At 41.6% G+C, this 25068-nt stretch overlaps 1 protein-coding gene across 2 annotated transcripts in view; it reads right to left on the bottom strand.

Annotated features, from left to right (window-relative positions):
- The window catches only part of CREB5 (cAMP responsive element binding protein 5), a 427781-nt gene that overhangs the window by 354537 nt on the left and 48176 nt on the right, over window positions 1-25068 (bottom strand). The window contains exons 2-3 of one of the 2 annotated variants that reach the window (XM_019508640.1): window positions 11410-11481; window positions 8552-8645 (exon numbers count right to left, since the gene is read on the bottom strand). In XM_019508640.1, the coding sequence (XP_019364185.1) occupies window positions 8552-8645; window positions 11410-11463 (148 nt within the window). In that variant the 5' untranslated portion in view covers window positions 11464-11481. Of the gene's footprint in view, window positions 1-8551; window positions 8646-11409; window positions 11482-25068 lie in introns of those variants that run through there. The other variant, XM_019508641.1, reaches the window with a different exon arrangement.

The following is a 25068-nucleotide window of genomic DNA, read 5'->3' as shown; positions in this document are numbered from 1 at the left end:
CTTACATGATCAGTTTGGTGGAAGCCCGCAGTCAGCTACTTTGTGCAGTGTATTGTGGGAGTGTCACACACCAAAATATATTCTGCTGTGTGGATCTATGCTCCTCGCTCATTGTCTGTGACACATATTTCTGTAGTTGCCATCCCCATTATGACAGTGCCCTGTGCTTATGTGTGCTGTGGGTAAGTACCAAAATTGTCTTGTAAAAGTGGTAGAAATGGGTCTAGGGATCAGTACAGTTGAGGTCTTGGAATGTATCCCTATTAGTTACACTGGAAAGTGGGTTCCCTTTATGCAAATTTGAATTATGTTGTTTTCTAGGAATGCATGTACAGCATAAAGCTAGAGAAACCTGTATCTAGGAAAGACCTCAAACAGACATAATAAAATATTTCCCTTTTCCCAATACCTGAAGATATATTAATAGTTTCCAGCAAACCGTGCCATGATCTATCTGTCTGTTTTCAGCTTTGTAAGAACCAGCCTTTTGCTGCTATCACTCATGCTTGTGTGCACTGCATACTTGCTAAAGGTTAGACTCCAATGTCTGTCATCTGGACTACCTCATTCCCACTGGATACATAGTCCAGCATCTGCTAGGTTGCTCTGGACCTTCCAGCTCACTCCAGCTGTTTTTGGATCAAACCCTTTCTCCACAGTGTCCAACTCAAATCAGTTGCCTCTCCTTTCCTCTCCTTCCCTCTCTCTCTCAGCCCCCCAGTCATAGCTTTTGGTGGTGAGCCTACAGTCATCACATGAGTGCTTCAGAAATTGTTCATTATCTAACCTCATAAAAAGTGCCTTTGGAAGTATGGTAAAAATACTTGTCAACCTAGAGTTTAGAATCCCATAGTTGTTGCTAGAATGACCAAGACAGACACTGAGTTTTAGTAAGCCATAAAAATAGAACTTGAGGTTAGCACACTCAAAAGGCAAGGAGTACCCATAAATCTAATAAATAAATAAAATAAATAAATAATCGTGTACAAATTATCAGTTAATGTATTTACTCTATGGAAAAGATTTTCTCAAGAACTCAGTGCCCACTTTAAGGACCATATTGTAGAGGCTTCAACTCCAGTTTCAGCACCATAACAAGTAGCCAGATTTTAAATAGAATCCAGCACTAAGTCCACAATGGCTACCAGAGGTGACCTGAGCAGGGTGTGGGGCCTGGGGCAAATCAGCCCCTGTGAGGCCCTGCCCCCACTCCGATCCCACGGGCCCCAGACCCGAAGCTGCCGCCACCATTGGTGGGGAGGGGAAGGTTATAAGCGGCTGGATGCAGAGCAGTCGCTCCGCCCAGATCCACGCTGCCGCAGCTCCGCCTGGCTCCACGGGGCCCCCCAAAGCGCAGGGCCCGGGGTGGCCACCCAGATTCACCCACCCCTAGGGACAGCCCTGATGGGTACTGACCACTTATGAAAATCAGGTCCCAACTGAATGTGATCAGCAGACCTGACAATCAGGCCCTCTACAGACTCATTTAAAACACATGGTGTAAAGTAACAGGAAATCTTAAAACTTAACCAAAGTAGAAGGAATGTATTTATTCAGTCATTGTTTCAGTGTTTAGTTGATTTTCTTTAAAAAACTGTTAGCAATGTCCCAAAAAGGAGGATCAATCTGCATGGATGGTCTTTGAAACAGTAGCTGTAATAAGCACAGTGCTGGAGGAAATGTATCATTAGTTTGTTATGCTAAGAGTTTATTTGAATTATCTACCAGAGGATATTTTGCAACACCAGAATTGGCTCTTCGCATTTCCTCTTTCAAGGCATGAGTGGAAAAATTAAAGCATGATGCTGAGCAGAAAAAAAGCAACAGAACCAAAGCATGGCTGTGCAAAAAAAAAAAGCTTTTTATTTAAAAACCTTCAGCTTTTTAAGGTTTATAGATTGACCATTAAACCATTGCAAATGCTATTCATCTACAATGTAGATGTCTGACAGCACAGATTCAAAAGCTGTAACTTGATGCATCATCTTTTTAAAAAAATGTTTAGTCTAGTCTGCATTAATAATAGGGATTTGGCTTGCTCAGCTGTGGAGCTCCACCAAACTTATGTATTTACCCATTTTTTACTTTCATGCAATGAAAACAAAGTCAGAGTAACAGGATAGTGCTGAAACTTGAAAGGCTGCTCATTACACAGCTATGGAGAAGACTGCCCTGATTGGTAGTTACTGCAGAAAAATAGAGCTGGGAGGGTACTCATGGGATCTTTACTGCTAATGGATTCATGATTTATAAAAGTGGGACACTCTGTGAAGGGCTTGCACATTGTCTAAAATGTCAGTCTCTTAACTAGAGGTGATCCAGTAGGGCACCAGCACTGGATGCTAAATTGGAGCACAAAATTGACTCCCACCATTCCTGACACCTCAGCTTCCACTACTGCCCTGGCCACTGGGCACAAAAACTGCTTGCTATGTCTCTGCAAAATGTAATCAAGCAGCCCTTAGTGATGAAAGAATGGGTTAGGTATTATTTTAAAAAGCTGGATGAGTACAAGTCCATGAGGCTGGATCCAATGCATCTAAGTGTGCTGAGGGAGGTAGCTGATGTGATTGCAGTTGCTGGCCATTATCTTTGAAAACTTGTGGTGATCAGGGGACATCCCAGGCAATTGGAAAAGGGCAAATATAGCATCCAACTTGAAGGAAGAGAAGGAGGATGATCCAGGGGACTAGACTGGTCACCCTTACCTCAGTCCCCAGAAAAATCATGGAGTAGGTCCTCAAGGAAGCACTTGGAGGAGAAGATAATCGGGAACATTCAGCATGGATTCCCCAAGGGCAAGTCATGCCTGAGCACCTTGATTGCCTTTTATGATGAGATGAGTGGCTCTGTGGATGTGGGGAAAGCAGTGGACATGATATACCTTGATTTTAGTAAAGCTATTGAGACCATCTCCCACAGCATTCTTCAAAGCAAACAAAGGAAGTATGGGTTGGATAAATGTATCCTTGGACTGTAAGGAGGATACAAAGATGGCTGGATCATCAGGCTTAATGGGTAGTAATCAATGGCTTGATGTCCAGTTGGAAACTAGTATCAAGCAGAGGGCCCCAGAGGTTGGTCCTAGGGCCACTTTTGTTCAATATCTTCATTACTGATCTGGAAGCTGGGATGGAGTACACCCTCAGCAAGTTTGCAGATGACACCAAGCTGGGGAGAGTAGTAGATACACTAGAGGGTAGGGCTAGGATTCAGAGTGACCTAGACAAATTGGAGGATTGGGTCAAAAGAAATCTCATGAGGTTCAACAAGGAAAAGGGCAAAGTCCTGCACTTAGGCCAGAAGAATCCCATGCACCAGGACAGGCTTGAGACCAACTGGCTAAGCAACAGAAAAGGACCTGGGGGTTACAGTAGACAATAAGCTGAATATGAGACAGAACTGTGCTCTTGTTGCAAAGAAGGATAACAGCATACTCAGCTACATTAGTAGGAGCCTTGCCAGATGACCAAGGGAAGTGATTCTTCCCCTCTATTTTGCACTGGTAAGGCCACACCTGGAGTACTGTGTCCAGTATTGGGCCCCCCACTACAGAAACAATGTGGAAAGTTGAAGTGGGTCCAGCAGAGTGCAACAAAAATGATTAGGGGCTGGGGCCCATGACTTATGAGGAAAGGCTGAGGGAACTAGGTTTATTTAGTCTGCAGAAGAGAAGAATGTGGGGAAATTTGATAGTATCTTTTAATTATCTGAAGAGGGGTTCCAAAGAGGATGGAGCTTGACTGTACTCAGTGGTGGCAGATGACAGAACAAGGAGCAATGGTCTCTTGTTGCAGCAAGGGAGGTTTAAGTTGGATATTAGGAAAGACTTTCTCCCTAGGAGGAAGCATTGGAATGGGTTATCTAGAGAGGTGGTGGAATCTCCATCCTTGGAGTTAAAGGCCTGGGATGACAAAGCCCTTTGTGGAACAACCCCTGCTCAAGGAACAACCTACTTGAGCAGGGGATTGGACTAGATGGCCTCCTGAGGTCCCTTCCAACCCTAATATTCTGTGATTCTAATAGTGGGACCTCAGTCCTGGGGCAGGAGAGAAAGGTATTTTTCTGAGCCTGAATTATCTCAAACATCCCATCTTTTTGATGAAAAACTGATAAAACTGAATGAAAAACTGAAAAATCTCTTTTTTTTCCGCTTACCCTCTTCCCTTAACATACAGTAGGGCTGACATTATCCCAGTACCTTCCAGAAAATGTTTTGCCATCTTTCAAGATAGCATTCATGTTAGCCACCTGACACCCACTTATATTTTAATGACATACTTATCAAGGTAACAATTCCTTCTTCACCAGTTCAGTCCAGGAAATCTATTGCTATTTAGTGTTATCTACTCAGGGTCAGTGTCCTGTTGCAGGAATTATCAGATGGAAGAACAAAGCTGCCCTTATTCTATCAGTGCCAACACACTGAACTAATGTAGTGGAACACTCTGATAATGAGTTAAGTCAGGGCTGTCCAACTTTTAAGTGGGTGGGAAGTGGCTCCAGGGTGAGCCATGAGTTTCCAGGCCACACAGTGAACAGACATACCCCCTCCCCCACTGCACCATGCACCTACCTGCCACCCTGCCCTACTGCAGTGCACACCTGTATGGCCCCAGGCTCACCTTCTGCTTCCCTAGTCAGCAGCACTGCACCACCCTAGAAAAGGCTGGAGACTCTGGCTGCTGTTGCAGCTGGAACAATGCAGGGCAGCAGTGGCTGGGCAGGAGTCCAGGGCCTGCAACTTAACCCTTCATGGGCTGCCCGTTGGACAGACCCAAGTTAAATTATGGACCAGGCCCTGCCTGGTGTAAATCAATGTAAGTGCATCAACTTCACTGAGGCTCTGCACAAGACACTGCCATGGTTTTAAGGTTCATTTTAAACTTATCCTTCATTTATAAAATAATACTACATTAAGTAGGAAAAAGGAAGAGAATTCATACCTCAAAAGGTGCACCTGAAAGGATTTTTCAAGCTATATTTTATTTGGTTTTTAGTTTGTCAGTTCCAGCGCCCTGATAACAACAGAAATCCACAGAAAGGTAAAAATACCATTGAGATGATGATATTTGTTTGATATTGAATCAGTCAAAAATGCAAGTTTCATACTAGTCCCAAACTGCCAATCAGCTTATGTCAAATGAAGCATGAGGACTGATAACTCTTGTAGCTTCCTTAAACTCACACATCTAATAGATTCTGCCCAATATATTTTTAACTAGTTCTTTTCATCCTTCCTGGAACACTAAAAGTAAATAAAAGAGGGTACAATATTAAAAGATGGTTAATTTATATGGTTATCCCATCTGATAATGGAAAAGTCTAACTGCACATAGCTTTCTTATAAAGCAATTGCCGCTGCAGGTTTTGAAGGTACTGATAACAGAAACAATTTTGACAAAGAAACAAAAAAAAAAGACAAGAAGGCAAATGTCTAAAGGGAAAGCCTGCCTCCTCCCATATATAATTTCTATTTTTCATTATGAAATTCAAGAATAAAACATCTCCAACTTTACAGAATAATTTTTTCCCAAGGTTTACATGAGCAATGAAAAAAAACCCTGCTCCTTGGCATCCAACAGCAGAGTGTTGAAACTTTCAAAATGGGGGTTGGAAAAAAAAATCCCTATAACAGAAGAGGTGTCTAGGGTTGCCATGATGCCCCCCTAGTGGCCATCTCAATCCTGCCTCTCCCTTGCCTTTGCTACCCAGGGTCTCACCCTGCTTTCTCACCTGCCATGTCTTGGTGGTAGAAAATGATGAAGGGAGGCTGCTCTCAGAGACAGGTAAGCCTAGGTTTTCTCTCTTTCTCCTTGTCTCAGTCCCTTGTTCCCTCCAGTCCTATGTGCCTTAAAAACTAAATTTGTGGCCTCCTTCCACCCCTACAGCCATGCCCATGCCTCACAGATGTTACTCTGTACACTGTTCTGTCCCCTGTAGAAGCCTCAGCCCTCTTATCTTTAGCCTCATTTTCCTCTGGTCTCTGACCTTCAGCCCTGGCCCACCGATTTGAGGTCAGCTCCCTCAGTCTCAGCCCTGTCAGTTCTCTGTGTCTCTGGGCCCCTGGTCCCTGTGTCTGTCTCTCATTTCGGGACCATGGCCCCTGTTGCCTGTGTCTCTCACTCTGCACCCCTGGCCCTCACTGTCTCTGGTGCTTAGCCCTCTGGCCCTTGATCCCAGGCCGGGCTGCTTGCCTCTCCAGCCCTTAGCCCTCTTCTTAAGCTACATTTAAGCTACATTTAAGACTCTAGAGACATTCAAAAAGCCTGAGGTGGAATTGATCTAAATAATGCTGTTTTCTGTAAGCAGTGTAGTTTAGATTGGTAGCAAACAGAACACACATTCACCATTTGGTTGTGGGGGAGCAAATCTTAGAGCAGGTTCTGTCATTTTTAAACCAGTCTATGTGTGCCAAACTTCTGTTCTGTTATAGGTACAGACAAATTTTGTGTGCTGACTTTCTCTTCTGTTATGGGTTTAGATTGGTTTCCAATCACTTATATCAGTAAAAGTGTAATGTCTATACCTGGCCTAAAAGGGAGGTGTGTATTAGGCAATGGGCATATTGTAAGTTCCTCTTGCCCCACCTCCCAGACTCAATCTGCCCCCAAACACTCTTGGTGCACTTCTTTACAGACAGCTCCTTCAAAACTGAGCTCATCAACAATGCTCTGGGTGTGTACCCACTGTATACAGGTACAATGGTTTGAAGCAGTTTCACTACCAGAAGACGCCCTAACCTGCAAACTGAATCTTCCCATTTGTACACACACATAATAGAAATCTACAGGCACAGAAGGCGTGTGTGCACTTTTATAGGTCCAGTTCTTTTGTGTGTTATGTGCTTTTACAGTTGTTCTTTAACATTTTGCATTTTAAAGGCAACAAGGAGGAAAAGGCATTCTGGGGTCTGTATAAAATACCCTAGATATGATTTTAAAAATAAACAAATAAAAAAATACACCCTTCCCCAAAAATGTTTGCAACCAATTGCTGACAATTCTATTAAAGATAGAGAGGTATTGAAACACACAAGCTTAGTCCTGGGGTAGATCCATTGGCAGTCATGCCCTTCCTTTGATTCCCGTTCCACCCAAAATTTAAAGCCAGCTGCCCGGCAGCAGCAGCAATGGCAGCAGCAGCATTTCTTTTCAGGAAATGCTGAGGTCATAAATTGATTTCATGGATCATTAGAATGTATCTGATTCCTGCTAATCTCTCTTCACTCCACAACCCTCTCTCCTTTTTAATGGTTTTGATGTTCTGAAGCAGAATGCATTGCATTCAAAAGCTTGTCTAAGTCTATGCCAACTATGTAGTTTGTTCAATAAAGGACAGACCAACAAAAATCCTTGTTTCTCCCACGTTTCTAGACCATAATAGCTACAGCACCACTCCAGCACTACCCTTTCCTCTGCAATTTTCCTGTCTGTTACTCCTCTTCTTATTTCACAGCCCTGCAGACTGTTTCTAGTTCTAGCTAAAAACATTAACTCAAAGTGTGGAAACTTTAATTCAGATTAAAATTAACCAAGTGTGGAAATAACTGTCAATGAAATGTTAAATTCACTGTCAAGATGCTGAAGAAGGCTAGATTTTGTTTTATGAACATCAATAAGACATGTATATTTAATTATGGAGACTACATAATATATAGTATAGAAAATTAATGCACATTCCAATAAAGTTATATTTGTTCTTGCTTTGATCTCAACCTGAATAATACAGCCCTAGGCAACTAGTATATTAGTAAAGGTTCTAGTTTCTTTTAACCAGAGAAAAATGTGTGTTGTGTTATATGTGATTATATACCACATCATTTGCACCCCGCTTTTCAAAATCCTAGATCTGCCCATGGCTCGGTGATATGAAAGAGTGAGAACAAGATCATATTTACTTTTGAAAAATGTCTCAGCCCATGTATATACATGCTAACAGAATATTTGTGGAGTATGAATATAACTTGTATAAATTTAAGTGCTTAAAATACACCTATTTGCATTGTAGTTCAATGGTCCACATGTATCATGTCAACAGTCTATGTTAACATTTCTGTTTTCCATTATTTCCCATTTCTAAGTGGGTAAGTGTTTTAAAACAGTGACTATTATGTGGCATAATATGAATGCCCAGCTGGGCTTGTCTTAAGTCAAAATAGGACCCTTGTAAGTACTGCATAACAAATGTGTTTCATTAATGCTTTTGTTGCCAGATCCTGGAGTAAGATTCTCTTAAGTGTCTATGTGTTCATGATAAATGAGACTGTGCCAGAATTGTTTTGTACCCTACAAACCTGATATCAAAATAAAATATGTGGCTCAAGTTCAGTAATCACTCTTTCCCTTATATCAAACTGGGGAAGAGGCAAAAAATGGCAGCTACCATTTTGTCTAGAAATGCATAAGCTGGTTTGTTCCATTTCTACTTGGTTATTAACTGGGGTACTTTTAAAATGCAACTCTTGGTGATATTAAGCTTTCCAGTACAAGTAATTCTGACATCTTAAAAACAGACATTTCACTTGATTCTCACATTCATGTCTTCTTACCTGATAACATATTATCTGTTTTTATTGAAGGAAACTTCAAAGTCATTTCATGTTTGTGCCTGTGAATCATCAGATGATCCTCTGTTGGAAAGCGCTGTCAGGCAAACATAGAGAAGAGAAGAAAAAAGCATTTAGTTCTCTAATAAACTTTTGGCAATAGACAGAATTTAAAAAAAAAAGAACCAACCATCCAAATAACACAGAAACAACCAAAAAGAGAGACTACTTAGCCCACTGAATAGGGGTTGAGTTGTCTTGATCTGTGGCCTTTGCCCCCAAATAAATGCGTTTATTGAAGAGGAGAGCCACCCTATGCTTTGCTGTTTTGGACTTCAGAATGCACTCCTTTCCCTTTTGAAAAAGGTTATGTCCCTCTCTCAGAAGCCGAACTGGAAGAAATCACCCTGACACAGGTCTTGGGAGCATCAGGGACTGAAAGGCTGGGGTCTCAGATTCAGAAGGATTTTGGACTCACCCTACTCTAGGGTTAGGGACAGAAATTACACATAAACTGGTATAAGTGATCAGAAACTGGTTCATGTCTGTAACACAATAGAAGTTCAGTGCACATAAACCACTTTCAACCTGGCTAAAACCAATTTAAGATGAACTTGGATGGATGTAGTAGACTTAACTGATTTAGGTTAAATCGGTTTATTGAACTTTTCTGCCCCAGATCTCCTCAAGATTCAAGTTAACTCACAGTCCCCTGGCATCCCAGGATGCTTTGCATCTCCCTGGGGAAATGCATGACATGCTCTGTTACAACTGCATCTGCCTGTCATGACACAAGTGAGCTAAAAGGACTTAACTTTGAAGCAGATTTAAAGGTAAAACAGTTTTGCTACAATGCCAAATTGTGCAGTTGCACAGTAACAACTTGTGTCAGTGTTCTTTGATATCAACAAAATTGTTACAGTTGTAACTCCCCTAAAAGAGCAGGCACTACTATTCACTACACATTATTGCAATTCTTTGTTTAATAGGATCATTTACAGAGTCTCAAGGAAAGCTAGGATATGTCCATATGATTTTGTAAAGAGCACCATTTTAAGGTGGGAGATCTCTTGCAGAAAAACAAAAAACTGCTAGTAAAATGAAAATGACTTGGTGCTTCCAAGATGGTATTTCCCATATTAAGTGACTTTGCTAGTGGCTATAGCAAAATAGCTATAGTCATAGAGGGTATAACATTCTATCTAGTTACATAGACACAGCAGAGTAAATAATGTAGAAAAATTCTCAAAAGAAAAAAACTCCCAAAGACCTTTCCTAACTGTGAAATCCTGATTCAGTGTTTACTCATCTGGAAGAAATACAAGCACTAGAAATTGACAATGAGAATAAATGGAATGTGGGAAAACGCTCCATGCTAATGTTGTGAGAAGAAACACAATGTAGAAATGAAATTTCCTTCATGGAATGCTGTGCTTCTGTCTTCAGTGTGAAAATCAGCAGGGTCAAAGAATGCCTGCTGGGATTGGGGGGAAAAGCCACTCCTTCAATCCAGTCTCTTATGTCTTTGCTAAATGTGCCTCGTTTCCGGTACATAAGATCAGCTAACTCATTCTTCAAATGTACAAACTGGTTGATGAAGGAGTTACCAAAGCTCTTAGCTAGACTGCTGTGCTACAGCTGCCACACTATGCATTTCTGTCAATTGTTTTGTGGAGGTAGGGACTCTGGAATCTAGGAAAGGTTTACCTTGCTATGTTGAGATTTAAAATTACAAATCCTGCTTCAAGGGCTGATCCAAAAATCCATTACATTCAATAGAAAGTCTTTTACTGATTTATCTGGTAGACCAACCAGGCCATCAGTTACCTGCCAACATCTGAACTCAATTTTTCTACAGTTCTATTCCAAGTCTTGATGAAAAACGTCATAAGCCTAAAAACTTCAATAATTATAAAATAGCCTGCACTTCCATCAGAGAAGCTCATAGGATTCTAAAGATACAATGGCTGAAGACTTTCAATGAGGTATGCATGAATTTTCTTCAATCATAGAGATGCCTGGGGAGATTAAGTCGTGTAAACAAGGTTAGATAGCAGGCCTGTGTCCAAACTGGAAAAGAAGATCACTTCTAGTGAATCCTTGTGTATTCTCATGACTGAGATAAACTAGCATAAACAATACAATAGATGGAGGTTTCTGCATCGTTGTAGGGATCAATGATGTCATTGATTATCAGTCATAGAGAATATTGAAATTTAAATGTAGAAGGTAAACTGACAATTGGTTTATTTTTTTTAAAGAAAAGCCTGAACTTCTAATATTATGGACTAGATTGAACCCCTATACACAGCAAGAAGCAATGTGCATATTTTGGGTCAAGCTTTGGCAATACAGTTCAGTTAAAATGGAGGGTACATAATAGAAAGATATCTTATAATATGAAGCATTAAGTATTAATATGTTGATTAAAAATCAGGTTAGCATCTGCTACATGAAATAAAACTTAGCAGTTTTTACAAAAGAGTAAGAAAGGAAGTGAAATACTAGAAGAGCTGTATCCCTTCTGAACCAGTGGATTCTTCTTCCTATGTTCTCCATCATTTTTAAATTGGAGGAAAGTTTAGTCTAGTTTAAAATAAATGGATCAGGTTGGGGGACATAAAGTGAAGGGGGGATAGTTAGCCACTAGTTTCTAACTACCTGCCTATTTTAATTATTCAATAACAACATATTGGACAAAGGAGAAAGAGAAAGAGGAGGAGGAGGAGGAAGAGGAGTAGGGGGCGGGGTTGGAAACCACTGTATTAACACATGTCTGATGATAATGATTATGATGATGCATTATACAAGCCCATGCTTGTGCTGTGGTCTTAATTAATATTGTCACTGACTTCACTCACCTGTGAGCAGCCTGGGGCACTGCAGACAAAGGGCCTCTCCTGCTCCAAGTTCATCTTTGAGTCCTCATAAATCTACACATTAAAAGGAGGAGAGAAAGGGAACCTATAAATATATACATTCTAAACTTCAAGAAATATGCAAAATACAGCATTGAATTACTTTTTTAAAAATGGCAAATGGCAAAAGAGACAAAAAAAAAAATCATAATTTCAGGGTCCTAACTTGCTAGAATTCATTAAGTTCCCATCTACATTCTTGTTACTCTTTCCTGAGCATATATTTACTTTGAAGGGGGAAAAAAACCATTAGGCTGTCAAAGTAAAAATCCTGCTTTGGAAAAAAAGATATGTTCAGTGTTGTTATTAAATAAGGACACATCAATTCAGAAACATCTCATATTAATAGTTTTTACCTTTCTTTCTTCAGTTCCTGCTGAACATTTTAACCAGCTTGCTTTAATTTTTAATTAGAGACCCCATGTCTTAAATAGTGAATTTTCATTAACATATTAAGCATATACTTTATGTGAAGTCCAAAGCACTTGAGACAAATATACATCCAAGTCCTGTAAGGATCTGTTAGATTTTAGATTTCATAAGATCTGCAATCTAGCAAAAGGCAGAACTGTTGTGCCCTCACATGTAATTGCAGTCCAGTATTTTAATTTTGGCCCACACCTTGAGAAAGAACTGATGGCCAATGATAAGAGAGTAAGCAGAAGGGGGCATTTGCCTCACCACATTGGAGACAGCTTTCAGAGACCAGTTATATAGCTAAATTTGAGCCAGCATTAGAGCACATTGCTGACTAACTTGGATAACATTTTTCTAAAAAAAAGACATTGAAGTCTTTAAAATAAAATCTACCATTTTCTGAAACATTTGAACCTTACTCTTTCTGCAAGTAGCATCAATATGAAGTGTAGAAAGCATTTTTTCAGGGTTTTTTCACATTATGTATTATTCTTAGTAGTCTGGATATATTCATTTTCACTGAATATATACATTCACCACATGCCATCTATGTTTATGTGGCTTACTTTAAGCTGCCTGAGCTTAGACCAAGTATGGCATGTGCAGCTATCAGCCACTACCAAAAGCTGCATGGACAACCCAAAGTTACTTGGAGTGGGGAGAGGGGCTGCCATGAACAGGCAGATTGGCAGGTCAGGGAAGAAGGCTAGCAGGTCTGTGGGGGGTGGGGGGATTGCTGGGACCATGATGGGGATGGGGTCTGGTCATGGTAGGGAGTCAGGGGACTGCAAATAGCTTGGTCAGGGTCAAGGGAGATGGCAATAGCACAACTGTGGGGTCGGGGTGCATGTCTGGGCTTTCCCAGCCCTGAGGTTGTGCTGTGAACACCTTCAGGCATCCAAGCAATTGAATCATAAAGAAGTAGGGCTGGAAGGGACCTCCATAGGTCATCTAATCCAACCCTTCCTGCCCCATGCAGTAAGCAACAAAGCCCAGAAGCATGGGAAATACCCACAGTAGAACACAACTATAGCTACACCTACATCATCCCTGACCAGTGGTTGTCCAACCTCTTCTTGAACACCTCCAATGATGAAGAGTCCACAGCTTCCCTAGGCAGTCTATTCCACTGTGTCACTATTCTAACATTAGTTTAATCCTTTCCTAGATCAGGTTAACTCTTCCTTGATCTAAGTGTGTGCACCTCCTGAATTGCAGTAACTTGGATCAGTCATTCCATTTTTTTGCCCAAATTAACTCTTCTGAATGGCTGTGTGATTGGGCATTCAGATCGACCTGACCCTGGTTAGGTCAACCTAAATGTAACTCCTGTATGTACCCATTGTGTTCCTGCTTGGCCCATTATTTTCTCTTTCAGTTTGTGTGGGTCTTTCATACAACAAAAGAGAGAAAAACTTTTTGTAATAAAGAAAATGTATAAAACCACAAAAATGGCAGAGGCCTTCTGGGGTGTTGAAATCACTCTAACCCACATTTTAAATGCCATTGTTTCAGGCTGATTGTGCATTTTTGTCAGAGACATCTGCCCTAGGTTTATTTGTATCATTAAGTGTTCCCTATTTATACTGAACTTCAAAGAAGCTTTAGTTACTGAGAAATTCTGGGCATATGCCACAGACAATCACCATTGGCATCCTGAACATCCCAGCCCAGACCTGTACATATAAAATGTATTCCTTATTTTTCACTGTAAATAAAAATTTCAGATAATGGATTTCTTGTCCTTCTTTTTCAAGAAGAATGCCATAAATATGCTGGATCAACAGGTAAGAAAAATAGATTTCATATTTGTCAGGATATGTACTACATCAGGGTGGCTAAACTGTAGCACAAGTGGCATGCACAACCTGTGTGTGTGGCACATGGCAGATGAAAGAGGGAACAGGCAGCACAGTGGTAGAAAGAGCAGGGAGCAGAAAGCAGATCAGGCAGGGAGCAGAAAGCAGAGCAGGAGATTGAGCAGAGGAAGGGGATTGGCGTGGTGCTCAGAGAGGGTACAGGGCTAATTTGTGCCATTCCAGCCAAAAAAGGTTGGCCCCCAATGTATTATATGATGGCCAGCATCCTGAATGCACTCATATTGCTCTGCCCATGTCCTTTAACTCTGTCCCACTGTGACAATCTCTCTGAGTGAGCATCTTCTAGTCTACAGTGTTTCCTGAGGACAACCAACGACACAGAAGAGCACTCACTGGATGACTGCCACAATTCTCCCCGCTTCCTGTGGTGGGGAGGAGGGAAGAGTAGAGCAATGTGTGATGCTGGAGGACCACTGGAGCATGCAGACTGTGACAGGATGGGACCTAGGGGTGCCGTGAACTCCCCTAGCACCCCCTACCGTGCCAAGTCGGTGTCAAGGCACCCTCACCATCTCGTGCGCCACGTCTTTGATGTCTTAAGTGTTATGGGGAGGCTGCCTTTTCTATCTACTTTGACACGGTGCCCTGGTGTATCTTGGCCAATGCTCTCTCTAGTTGCCCCAGTGCACTCCAGCCTTAGGGCTATGCGTGGCTCCTACCACCCCTGATACCACGCCCCAAGCCTCGCAGATTTCCCGGATGTTGTCTAGTCAATCCCTCACGGTGCAACCTCGCTTGCCTTATACTCGTGGCCCACACCGGGGCTCTCTCCCTCGATCCCGCCTGCGCTGGGGCCCTGCCTCACAATCAGGGCTCAGGTGGCTGTAGCCATGCCTGGCCCCCGAATCCCCTCCCTGGGGCTCCTCGCCTGTGCGCCCTCCCTGGGGCTCCTCTTGCGCTTGCCCACACTGGGGCTTCTATCTCCGCGTCTGGGGCTCAGGTGGCCATAGCCGTGCCTGGCCCCTAAATCCCCTCTGCAGATCTACAACTCCTGTGGGCTCAGGCAGCCTCGGCCTTACCTGACCCCCAATCCACTATGCCCCTTCGCAGGGCTGGGATCAGTGCCCCCTTAATGCTGTGCCCTCTCTGGCACTGGAGTCCCCACACCACTGCGGAGCCCCATGAGGCCTCCTCCAACCCCTATTAGCCTCACCCAGTCCTCCAGTGTAATAACAAACAACAAATGCAATAACACGAGCCAACCGGCTCTAACTCAACCCAAACCTCCTGGCTAAATGCAATTTCTAAGCCCTCTGGCTAATCATCATTCAAATCTCTACCAGGGCTTTCTCCACCCAGTCCTCAAACCGAAGCTGTTCAAGCCATCTAGCTTCTCTAAGCTGCATACTCCAGCAGAGCTCCTTCTCCCTTGGATGTTAGCGGGGAACTGCCCGCTTGGCCTCCGCCTAGGCTGTTTATATAGGCCAGGCCCCGCCACCTTCCAGTCAGCTGACCAAACTGCGGTTGCCCCAGCAACCGGCCCCTGTACCTTTTCCTAGGAGAAGGGCACTGAAGTGCCCTGCGACACAGACCTTTCAGGAAATGCTTCAAAGATGTTCCTGTTTTTCCAAGGATCATTTTTGAAGTGCTGTGGTCATTTCTGGGAGTGCTTTAAAGATATGTGAAGCACTTCAAGCAGCACATCTGTCCCTAGCCTCAGACCCGATTTTCATTCAGCCCTTGAGCTGCCTGTTGAAGTGGTCAATCAAATGTGATAGCAATTTGGTTTTTTTGTGAAAGGACAACTATGCATTAGAAACTGGGCTGATGCCACCCTTTTATCTCACTGAACAGTGATCATAGACCAGAATTAAGGTTTATCTCCACGCAAATTGGAATTGCAGTAATTAAAACTGGTTGTAAATCAAGCTTAAGTCAGTTTGTAAAGTCTGAAATAAGAAAATGTTTACATAAAAAGGCTTAAACCAAAATCACTAAAGGGTAATCATTGATTACAATTATGCTTGGTTATTTAAGTTCCACTTCAACAGGCTCTTTAAAGCTGAAAAAACATTTTAAATTATTTTTGCGCCATCCTCTCTAAAACAGAAAAGCAATTAATTGTTTGTCACTCAGTTAAGTTTGATTTAAAAACTAACCTCTACCTAAAGTATTTGATCCTTGACTGTTGGCGTTTTTTCTAAAGGACCTTGCACAGATAAACAAAACAAAAAACAAAACAAAAAAAATGCATCAAGAATGAAAGGCTTTATCGGATATCTCAATTACTTCTGCAACTGAAGCACTGCCAAACACTTGTACTACCCTCTTTCCTCATCCTCAGGGGAGAGTGGCAACTGCATTTTCAGTAGAACAATGGGGGACATTTTGTGAAAGGAAACAGAATGAAATAATTTTGATCCCAAGGGTACAAGTGAACTTAAAATGTTACCAAAAATTCTTATTGTGTCCTCCCTAACTGAATATTCCTTTTTTAAACTGACTATTTTTCAGAGTTAAATTCCCAAGATAAATCCATTAAGTGTTGCTCTCTATCAGAACTGTGTAAAAACACTACATTTAGTTTCTAAGCCTCTCTAATAAATATATAAATGATGTAAAAATCACACTCTGCAGAGATTTTATTCAGAAGAAAAACTTTACAAAAAACCCCAGAATGTTAGTCTTTGTAAGTCTAGTAATTTGTTTTGCATATATCTTTAACATCCTCTGTAGTTCAGTATGGTCTGTACAATATTATTCAGCATTTCTCGGCCCCTATGTCTTGCCATATAACAGAGATGTTTAAGGTAAAATTATTTTAAGTACTCTTTATATTTGTATGTGTGATATCACTGTAGTTACAAATATGGTACTATTACATCTGTTTGGATAAAAGAGCAGACTGCTATTTGTTACCCTGAGAGACTAATCAATACTTTACAAATGAACTTGGACCAGACAGAAACAGGAAAAAAATTTGCCTCCACAAACCCTACTGAACTCAGGAGTTGTTGGGGCATGAGCAATGCAGATTCAGACTCTTGATTTGTAACTTAAGAACACCACACCTCTCAGCAGCAGGATTTTTCAGCTGTGCACTTTTAAATTTGTACGAAGTCCTTTTCAAAAGGTGGACATAAATTTCACATCCTCCAGTTCAGAGCAATGGCAGCCACATGGAACTTATGGCACATGATTCAAGTTGCTTGGTTCATACATTCTGCTTTGATACACAATTCAATCCATGAATCCAACTCTTTCACCAATGTGTGCAGGTGCTCCAGCATGCATGAAGAAATAACCCACCTATGGTAATATGTCTGCTACACCTAATAAATAAAAGTCCTTGTTAACCTTTTATAGCTGTGAGCTGTAAAGCTCACTTTACATTTACAATGGATCTTCCACAGAGTTACATGGGATATCCACCAAATTAATGTGTACAATGAACATCAAGTGAATCCAGTATGATCGAACAGTTAAAAAGTTACTTAAGTCTGAGTTACTGGCATCTGTTGTTATCAACAGGTTAATTTATGGCAAATTCATAGCAGCAAACAAGAATTATAAATATAAATGAGCACTTAAAATAATATTGATATGTCAGCATCAGTTTTGATATTAGGAACATGGGTATGAATGCATTATGCATCTGTAAAGGGTTTCGAATTTTAATAGAGATGTTAACAACATCTGTCAGCATTTATTGCCCTGGTGTGACCATGTAAAGAGCCTTATTGGCAGGATACTTATGTGGAGAAATCTGCTACATTGTTGTACTCTGCCATAACTCTGAAATATCACTCTAACTAGAAGAAGCTGAGATAATCAAATTTTAAAAAATTATAGGATAAGCATGCAGTGGATTCTTCAGCCAGAGTTTTATAAGGGAAGAAACTGAGGTTGGCAAGAGGTGGTGTGGTTTTGCTTTTTTTTCCATTTATTTTCTTTTGAAAAAGGTACTTGCAAACATTTAAAAAATAATTACTAAAACTGAAGCGTACAGAGAGGAATGCAAAAACAAACAAAAGAGAACCATCTCATCTTTGCAACATCCTATTCTGGCTTAGTTATATCATGGACTATACAACCTATTAACAAGACTGCCCAGAACTCAATCTTCACCTGTTCTACAATTAGAAAAACAGTTCAGACAATTGACACCAAGAAAGTTTGCTTCTCTCTCAGATAAGTAGTATCCTTACTGCTTTACTGGTAAAAGCATCAAGCAGGCTTGTTTCCTGTTTCAATGTTATTCTTGAAGTGGGTTGCAGTTAGAATCTGATTTTCATTGGGTTGTTATTCGCAGCTGTGTGACCTTTTTAACCCTCTTTTTAAAGTGACAGTTCAGCTTTCAACCTCAAACTGTCTGTAGGTTTCAGTTATCAATCCTGTGATTAACAATGAAAATGAATAGACTAGTTTGTGAGATACAGTACATGATATAGGTTAAGGATTCAATTCTGCAATATACACAGGCAAGTAGTTAGTTATGTAAGCAGTCCCATTAGCTTAAACTCCTCACCTTTTGAAGTGTCTACAAGGCAATGCCTTTTAGGCCGATGAAGAAAATGAAGACTGAGAACATTACAGTTCTGAGCAAAGATCTTAATCCTACAAACACTTGAGTGTAGTGTTTACTGCCGTAACAGATTGATGCTGTGGGATCTCCGAATGTGGGTAGAAAGACTACACAGGGAAATAAACACAATACTCTGTCCTGTCTTTGCAGAGTCATGTTTGTAATTTATACAATATTAGAAGAGGTTAGGGTTCTTCGAACACTTTAATAAAATCAAAATCAAGCATTAAAAAGAGAACCACCGGTGCAAAAATATAATCACCAAACAATATAGAATTGTTTAAATTGCCAACTAAAGCTATCTTCTACAGTACTAGTAACAGATCCAAACAGTGTAATTGCAAGTGATATTTAAAATGTTATTTTTGGAAATGTAGTACATACTGGGTTAATTACTAACTTTGTTACCCATTTCTTTCTCCTGTGAATAGACTCTGCTGCCAATTTTCAGAATCGTTGCAATGAAACGGAAGAAGGTATTTTTCCTTCTCATGGACTGTTCAGCTGAAGTGCTTGTTTTCTAATACTAGCATCATGCTTTCCAAAACGCACATATACAGGGCTCATTATTACAGCACAGCCTGTTTGGGCTGCTGCAGCAAAGGGTCTGTCAGCATTTCCATTGGAAACCCCTATTTTCAGGATTAAGGCATTTCCAAATGGTTCTGGATGCTGGAAAGCAATACACATCTGGAGTCTTCAAACAGGGCTTAATGAGATAGGTCTCAAACCCTCCATGGTACTTAGCAGTTTTTGTGATTATAGTTATACTAAATTTATATATGAAAAAAAAAAAAACCTGATTGGGCCTCTGGTTTCAAAGAAAAGATTCTCATACATCTTTTTAAGCATAGAGGACTATTCTTAAAAAGTAGCTGATACATGAATAGTGTCAGAGAGCAAGTAGTGCATGTTTTTCACCTGTGGTTGGGAAGTATTCTATCTGCAGTTGAGTATGTCTTCTATGTGGCAAGAGAAGTAGACTACTGGCATTCTTCCATTGCCACCTGTGAAGTGTTTAGCCAGTTGCATACATCAGTAGGAATTCCAAATGGAACACAGGAGGATTCGCATTTTGTGGGCTTTTTTAAAATGCTTCAATTTTTGTCAGTCAATCAGTTCTTTAATCACTTGCCTGGGTAAAACAATGCCAAGCATGTTTTTCAGCAGTTCCAAATGCTTACCCTTTCTGTCCCAAATCATCTGTGATGGAAAAGAAACAGGTTTTTTGTTTCTCTGACTTTGGTGACTAATAGCCAATATTAGATCTATAAGATGTCAGTCTCTTCCTTTTCTTTGGTATCCCTGTTTTTATTGCCCAGTAGAGGAAGAAGCAAGGAAAAAACCTAACAAAGAATGGAAAAGAAAGAGAAAAGAGAGTGAGGGTGCATCCAGATGAGCATGCATATGCAGTTTGCAGGCCTGCAGACCTATCTGCAGTGCTGCAAACTACATGTGCCATGCATGTAGGGACTTGCCACACTGCTTATTTGCAGAGCAGGGGGGTTGACACTGGGAGATCCCAGTGTAAAAAAAAAACCTGAGGCAGAAAAAACCAGGGTGGCGCACATGGTGGCAGCATGCACCATGCAAAACTGGCGCCTGGCCAGCCAAAGCCATGCTCCAGCTGCTGGCCAGGCTCCATGACTAGGGACAGACAATACACATAAACTGGTTTAAGTGATCAGAAACTGGTTTAAACCTGTAACACGACAGATGTTAAGTGCACATAAACTAGTTTGAAAATGGCTGGAACTGGTTTGAGATAAACCTGGTTGAATGTAGTATCAGACTTAACTGATTTGGGTCAAACCAGTTTATGTAACGTTTGTCCCAAACCCCTTGCTGGTTTAAGTTAAATCAGAGTCCCCCAGCATCCTGGCATGCTCTCTGGGCTGGATGGGTCTCTGTGCTCCACAGCAGGGCTGGCCACTCCCCTCTGCTCCCTGACCAGAGCTCCGGCAGACTTGCAGGCACAGTACAGCCTGCTGGTTTCCCCATGCCCCCCTCCCCCTCACCTCTGGCCACTTAAGCAGGGATCCCTTCCTCCTCTTTGCCACGACACAGACCATAGCCAGTATGTGATATGCTAGCTAATGCTGTGTAAGGCTCCAGCAGAGACTGCAGACACAGCTGGGTTTGCCTGGCTTCCCCCTGCCCTAATCCACCGTTGCTGCTCAAGCAAAAAATCCCCCTCCCTCCCATCTCCCAGACAAGGGACCCCAGGGGCCCTAGACATGTGGTATACTAGCTAATGTCAAGAGGTGTCTGTATGTCTCTCTCCAATTTCACTGGGGCAGGCAGGCAGAACAGTGACTGCTTAGGGCTGTTTGGAGCTAATCAACAGGTCAGCCGGTAAGTTTTTTTAGAAGTTTGAAGTAATGGAGAGAGGCCATTGCTTTGCTAATCAAGTGATAAAGACTGTTACACTATCAGCCCTCAGATGGCTTGCTTGCCTGTCAGTTTGCTGCAGACAGTATGATGAAGCAGGGAGGGAGAGTGAAAAGCTCCATATCATCCATGGATGCATGCACTGCACCCCCTCCCCGCCCTCTTGTCTCAGAGTGCTAGCCCAGGACTGGGGGCTGGCAATACTCCTGCCCCTTGAGCAACCAGCGGGGAAAAGCCTGGGACCATGCAGGCAGACCTCCCTAATGAGAGAGTCCTGCCAGGGCCTGGCCATGCCCCACTGAGCTCAGCTCCCTGCAGAAGGGAAGGCAGGGCTGCTTTAGCACCCCCCGACTTCTAGCCTAAGACACTGCAAGGTGCCCAAATTTCCTCAGTCCAGAGAAAATGTCCAGTTTCAAACCAGTTCAGGCCAGTCAGGTTAGACTAACCTGTAAAGATTGAATCAGGCTCAGGCATTTTGAATGTCTGTCCCCAGCCCATGTACCTGGATCAGTACTGCTGGAGCCCTGGGAGGCCCCCAGTACCCCAAATAAGGCTTCTGGGACCAGCCCATGTGCTGGCCCCAACCACCCCTACCCCACTCAGGGCAACTTGCCACACATCAGAACATTCATGCACTGGCGCTCCCCAGGGACAACTAGCAGAGGCACAAATATAGGCTGCTGCTAGTTGTCCCCAGGGAATGCATGTTCCTGCTTATATGCAGGAATACAAAAGGTATCTAAAGGGAGGCAAAAAAGTGGGAGCATGCCATAGAAAATCAGAGAAGAAAAATGTGGAAGTGGTATATACCTCAGATCTCTCTACTGGAAGCAGCAAACTTATTGCTTTCGTAAGTCAGAGCAAAACCGGAATAACTTTCTGTTTCACCCCATCCAGATAGTATTGTGAACTACTGGAAAACTAAGCCATGCCTAGCAATGACAGAGTGCAAAGCACCTCAGAATTTTATGAGAGGCTTCCTAAGTGTGAGTTGTTTATATTGATTTTTTGGATTCTCTATTTCGGTTTAGGACTCACAGTGAATGAATGGTAGCCTGTTTCTTAGTCCTGTACAACAGAAGAATGTATAGTTATACAGAAATTACCATAGATAACAGGAGATAGATGCCTAAAAGGAATAATACAGGTTGACATACATGTAAATGCTCCCAGTGATTGGTTAACATCATGACTGCCTCTGTGGGAAATACTCCAGGATGTACTTCTCAAGTGAATCAAATGGAAGCAGCAATAACCAATATGCCAGCAGTTAAAGTGAGCCATCAAAGTCAGAATCACATGTTGAGCTCAACATTTTGCGTCATTCATTCCGTCTCTCACATTACTCTCCTCATTTCCAAAATATACTAAACAACGTATCCATACCACAACCTTCCTCTAAGATACAACTACCAGGAGCCAGCATCTTATGGATAAACTCGTTTTGTTTGTTCTTTTTCTAAGCAGGCATTAGTCTTTGTTTGAGACTTAATCCCTTGGGGCACAGCCCACACACAAGATAAAACTTCTATTAGCTGAAATCAATATTTACCAGTGAACTCCCACAGACCTTCAGGGAAAACCATGCTGAGCACATTTCTGTTCTAAACTTTTGTTGTTATCATTAGTCTGAGGCTTTCCCACCCCACTCTACTTTTCTGATGACTTCTGCTCAGTGTCACCCTCTAAGGAGCAATACCTGACATGTTAATATTACGAAGTGGACAGCAGACTGATAACACAAAACTGAAAATGCTGAAAATGGGGCTTCAGGCTTTGCAGATATTCAGGGAGAAACATCCCAACAAACATATAATTACCAATTTATATCTAATGTATCTAACCTCACTAACATTAATGGGACTGTACGAAGCGTGGCCTCATTCCTCCCTCAAGCGCTTCCACAGGACTGAAGAAGTTGCTATTTTTCATATTACTGGTTCTTTTATGGATAGGCTGATGCCAAGAGCTCTATCATGGGTGTATTAAAGAAAAACAAGATCATCTTCACAAGTCAAGAGGACAATGTGCATATTGCTGCAAAGCAAAAAAACAAACAAAAAAAATCAACTTCAAGGAAGAACTCAAGTGCTGTGCACTCAAGAGATCTACAGGAAACCTGCAAAGGGCAGGCAAGGCATTTGCGACTGTGGTGAGAGATGAAGACCATGAAGCAGAGGGTGTCAATGATGAACTCCCGGTAACATCTGGCAAATAAGCTAATCTTTTGGGACTTCCCAATTTTGGCAGACAGTGCCTTGTCCATCTCTTCAAAGGCTGACCTCATATTTCTATCCTTGGCTTCATGACATGTGGAGCTTTCAGCTACAATCACTTTTCACCCCCCAGAACATCTTTTAATATTAAGCACCAAACAACTTTACCTATTGTTGTAGTTTGCATAGAATTTAATTAAGAGTTTTCCCTCCAGTAATAATATTGACTGAAAGTTTTAGGTTCTTTTTTTAAGTGTACTGTAACGGCAGTATGCTAATCACATTGGTTTACGATACACAAATAGATAAAAGAATTCACCTACATTGCATGCAAATAAATACTTGGCTTTCAAAAGGAGGGGGGGGGGGGAAGAAAGCATGAAAGATGTCCTGGGGGAAACAACAACACAAGCCTGTTTAGCTGACTTTCAGACCAGCAGCAGTTTGAAGACTTTAACACAAACATTGAAAACTCTGCCAGCCAAAATTTTCCTTCTGGTTTATTATGAAATATTCTTAAACTGGACTTATACAAGCAGGTAGCAACATTATATATTAAATGTACACAAATACTGTATAACTAGCTCACCTGTAAACTCAGACCAACCTGGATCTTTGCTTTTATTCTTTCATAACCAGCAACTTAGAAGGCAACTTAAAACTTTTATTATATAGGAAAAGAGAATTATCAATAACTCACTTTTAATCAGTCATTGGCACATTTAAAATTATAATTTTTAAATAACTCAGGGTGTTTATACGCATGGTCCAGTAGGTGGGTGCTTTAATTAGAATGTCTCTAGGAGCTTGTCTAATTAAAGTGCCTGGAGCGTCACATGCATCAGTGTCTCTGAGCTGAAAAATGGCAGCAGGGGCACTTTAACTAAAGCTTGTTTGATGCTGGTACATGTGACACTGCAGTCTGCTCCGACATGCTGTAATTACTGTGTGTTGGAGCAGCCTTGATTCACATGTACAGGTACCCTTGGAGATCCACCTTTTAAAAGCACCAAAGATGTTACAAGGCTGAATGTAAAACCAACTAAAAGCAATAGAAAACATATTATTTACTTCAGTATGTTCTGAATCAAACCTTTATAACATATTAATTTAACTTTTTAGCACATGGCCCAATCCTCTAAGATATGGAGGCAAGACTTGATACCCAGCAGCTAAACTAAAAATGAAGACTACCAACTGTTCAAATGGCTAAAGTTCCCTATGGACTAAAATCATTGTGGACCAAAATCACAGCCCATCAAAATCAGTAGAAGCCTTTGCAATTATTCCACCAAGCTTTGGATCAGATATTGTTGGCAAAAGTCATCTGAAATCAAGGAAGTTACATCACAAACTGATGGCTTAGACATTGTAAGTGACATCACTAAATTATGTCTTTCTATGGCCACTGCCCTTTTCATGGATGGATCTAGGGTTTTCAAAAGGGCAGTGCAGGTGATGTAGTATACCATAACAATGCATATTTTTTCCAGTTAATTTTCTATGTAATATATCATGTATAAAAACTATAACAAATTAGGCAAAAAAAAATCAAAATATGTTGTTTTACTTCTGTATTAAATAGAATGTAATGTACAGTTCTTTTTTAGTTTCATAAAATGAAGTCTAGCTTCCTTGAGCATCTTGACAGTGCAGCCAATGATTCACTGAAAGTTAGTTCTATACCTGAGTTAATGTTTTTAACTAGAGCTGTGAAATAGGAGTTACCAGCCCTATGAGGAGAGGCTGAAGGACCTGAATTTCTTCAGTCTCCGCAAAAGGAGACTGAGGAGGGATCTTGTGGCTGCCTACAACCTTATCAGGGGCCACCAGCAGGGACTTGGGGAAAGTCTGTTCACCAGGGCCCCCCTTGGGGTCACCAGGAGCAATGGCCACATGCTGAGGGAGGATAGGTTTAGGTTAGATATTAGGAAGAACTACTTCACTGTAAGGGTGGCCAGAGCCTGGAATAGGCTTCCCAGAGAGGTGGTGCTCTCACCTTCCCTGGAGATCTTCAAGAGGAGACTGGATAGGCACCTGGCTGGGGTCTTATGACCCCTGCCACCCCCAGTGCTCATTCCTGCCCATGGCAGGAGGTCAGACTAGATGATCTGTCTAGGTCCCTTCCGACTCATTAATTCTATGATTCTATGATTTTTTCCATACACCACCC

Source organism: Gavialis gangeticus, unplaced genomic scaffold (genome assembly GCF_001723915.1).
Source record: "Gavialis gangeticus isolate Ggan-Ray unplaced genomic scaffold, GavGan_comp1, whole genome shotgun sequence".
NCBI lineage: Eukaryota > Metazoa > Chordata > Crocodylia > Gavialidae > Gavialis > Gavialis gangeticus.
Note: the sequence above shows the minus strand (reverse complement) of the source record. Positions and strands in the feature narration are given on the sequence as shown.